This window comes from Phyllobates terribilis, unplaced genomic scaffold (genome assembly GCF_046119375.1).
Source record: "Phyllobates terribilis strain yellow unplaced genomic scaffold, ASM4611937v1 Scaffold_2__4_contigs__length_985480577, whole genome shotgun sequence".
Lineage (NCBI taxonomy): Eukaryota > Metazoa > Chordata > Amphibia > Anura > Dendrobatidae > Phyllobates > Phyllobates terribilis.
Window position 1 is genome coordinate 941,056,600 of NW_027362762.1, and position 2,724 is coordinate 941,059,323.

Genomic DNA, 2,724 nt, shown 5'->3' on the forward strand with positions numbered 1-2,724 from the left:
TGTCTCAACAGCAAACGTGAATGGCTGTCTCACCCATGCTGGATATGACTCTCTTGAAGGGAAATATCCGTCGAGAAACTTTGCAAGCTCATGTAAGTGCGTGGCAATTGTTTGCTTCAGTTCCATGGATACAGAAATGTCTCCGATTCCAGACACATCTTCGATCTTACTTACACAGTCGTCCAGAAGTGGAAAGTTTGCGAAGTTATTGTTCTCTGTTCGTCGTTTCCATAACGGTAGTTTTCTATGAAAAGCCTTCAGGTTTTCTTCTGTTTCCATGATGTTGACTCCACCACCCTACATCTGCTGATTGAGATGATTTAGAGCTGCAAATATATCAGCCATGTACGCTAAAATGAGAATGAACTCAGGATTTTTGAAGCAATCTGCATGACAATGTTGGTGCTCTTGCAAAAACAGGGCTAATTCCACACGCATGGCAAAAACACGATTCAGCACCTGTTCCCGGGATAACCACCGAACATTAGAATGGTATAGGAGTACCTCGAATTCAGAGCCTATTTCTTTACACAGCTCACTGAAGATGCGGTGCCTCAGAGCACTATTTCGCACATAGTTCACACATTCCACTACAGTTTTAAATACTTCTGCCATTTTTGGAGGCAAGGTTTTTGTTGCCAACGCATGCCTGTGCAGAATACAATGCGTAACAATGATGTGTGGTGCATCGGCTTTTACTAGCGCACCAAAACCAGACTTTCTTCCCAGCATGACTGGAGCTCCGTCCGTACAAACTGCAGAAACCATATCCCATGAAAGATTGTTGTCTCTAAGGAAGTCATGCACAAGCTTCTTCACATCGGCTGCCTTGGTTGCTGTTGTAAGAGGCTTACAAAATAAAAACTCTTCTTTTATCATGTTGCCTTTCACACAGCGCACGAAAACAGCAAGCTGGCTTAGATTAGAAACGTCTGTGGTCTCGTCAAGTTGAAGGCTGAATTTTGCCGGACTTGAAATTAGATCTGCGACTACTTGAGCCAAGATGTCTTTACTCATGCACTCTATTCTGTTACTGATGGTGTCATTTGAAAGAGGAATTTGGGATAATTTACCTTCGGCCGCTGTTCCGAGTATCAGATTCGCCATCTTTAAGGCTGCTGGTTTTATGAGTGTTTCACCGATGGTGTGCGGCTTGCCCTGCTTTGCGATCAGATAAGCATCGCACGATGCGGTGAGGATCGGTTTGTTCACGGGTACAAATCCAAGAGCAGGCAGAGTGGCCCTTTCATCGAATCTGGCTATTTTCACCTTGAATTCAGCAATCGTTGTGTTCTTGTATTCCCCATCTCCATGCAGCTTCAAGAAGTGTTCCTTCAGTTTTGCCGGTGCGAGACTAGAGTTGCTCAACTTGGCATTGCAAATCATGCAGATAGGACGCTGACTCCCATCACGTTCCGTGATACATGTGAATATATGTTGTACATATTCGTCCGACCACTTTCTTTTTTTGCTCGACATAGTTAGTATGGATTACTGAGCACACTAAATTCCCCACAGCACTGATTGGCCAATTAATGTAACTTGATCATCTGCAGCAAGTGATGGCCAAGCGGGGCGTGTCATCACGAATTTACTTAATGAGTCGGGTGTGTCTTGACCTCCGTGGAGGAGGCTCCACCGAACCCCTGAGACCGATTCACCGAACCCCTAGGGTTCGATAGAACCCCGGTTAAGAACCACTGATCTAGGGCCTGCGCATCAGCCTCCACAGGTGCCGGGGAAAAGGACGCCACCTCCTGGTGGTATGTTATAGCTGGGCGCCGGAGGGATGCAGTGCCACCTGCGGTCGGTTCTCGTAGCACCCGGATGGCTCGGTCTTTAAATTGTGCAAAGTCCAGATCAGGGTTTTACTGAGCCATAATGCGCAGCTGTGTCCAGTGGGGGTTAGACAGGAGCCCCTCGATAAACTGCTCAGTTAGCAATCTGTCCTCGTCTCGCACACTGTCGGGGTCTACCTGTTTAATGGCCCGCAGCACCTCCTGCAGGTTTAGATCATAGTCCCGTAAACTGTCCTGCACCCCTTGTTTGCACCCGTAGAACTTCATTTTAATCTCTGCTGCTGTGCAGGTGTCAAAGGTATCCTTCAACCTGGCCAGTATTTCCTTAACAGTGCTTTTGTCCCTGCCCGGCCAGGACTTCACCTCTCTCTGGGCTGCATCGATTAGCCGGCCTACAAGGATGCTGAATTTTTGCTCCTCAGACAGGGGGTACACTTTAAACAAGCTGCACAGTCGCTCCTCAGAGTTGCTCAGGGTGTGCGACTCCCCTGAGTACTGGGGCAACCACGCCGCCCCTGGTATATACGGCATTGATAGCGGCATTACAGTGGCGTCGGCCCGCCCGCGGCTGTATCCTCTCCCAGGTTGGGCACCTTCCTCCCCCCTAGTGAACCTCAGCCAGGTCCTGGGTTTCTGCTGACGTACCAGTATGCTGCTATGCAGGCGAGAGCGATCACTTACCCGGTGGTTCCGGATCGGGGCCTCCTGCTTCCCCTTGGCTGACAGCAAATGACGTGGTGACACAGTTCAGTAAAGTCTATGGCACACAGTACCCGGTTATACCGGGCTTCCTGAATCCTGTTCATGACGCCAAGTTGACGCGCCCTCTGGGCCGTGGGGTACTCGGTAGCCGGGCCGGTCAGTGCTAGGGGATGTCACAGTGGCGGTGACCCTGTCCGTGACCAAGGGCGGTCAATAAAAAGGG

At 49.5% G+C, this 2,724-nt stretch overlaps 1 protein-coding gene across 1 annotated transcript; it reads right to left on the reverse strand.

Annotated features, from left to right (window-relative positions):
- Window positions 1–297: 297 nt before the first annotated feature.
- Window positions 298–1,479, reverse strand: LOC141248221 (protein FAM200C-like). The gene has a single exon (XM_073669333.1). It carries the CDS (start codon window positions 1,477–1,479, stop codon window positions 298–300), a length of 1,182 nt encoding a protein of 393 aa, XP_073525434.1.
- Window positions 1,480–2,724: the final 1,245 nt, after the last annotated feature.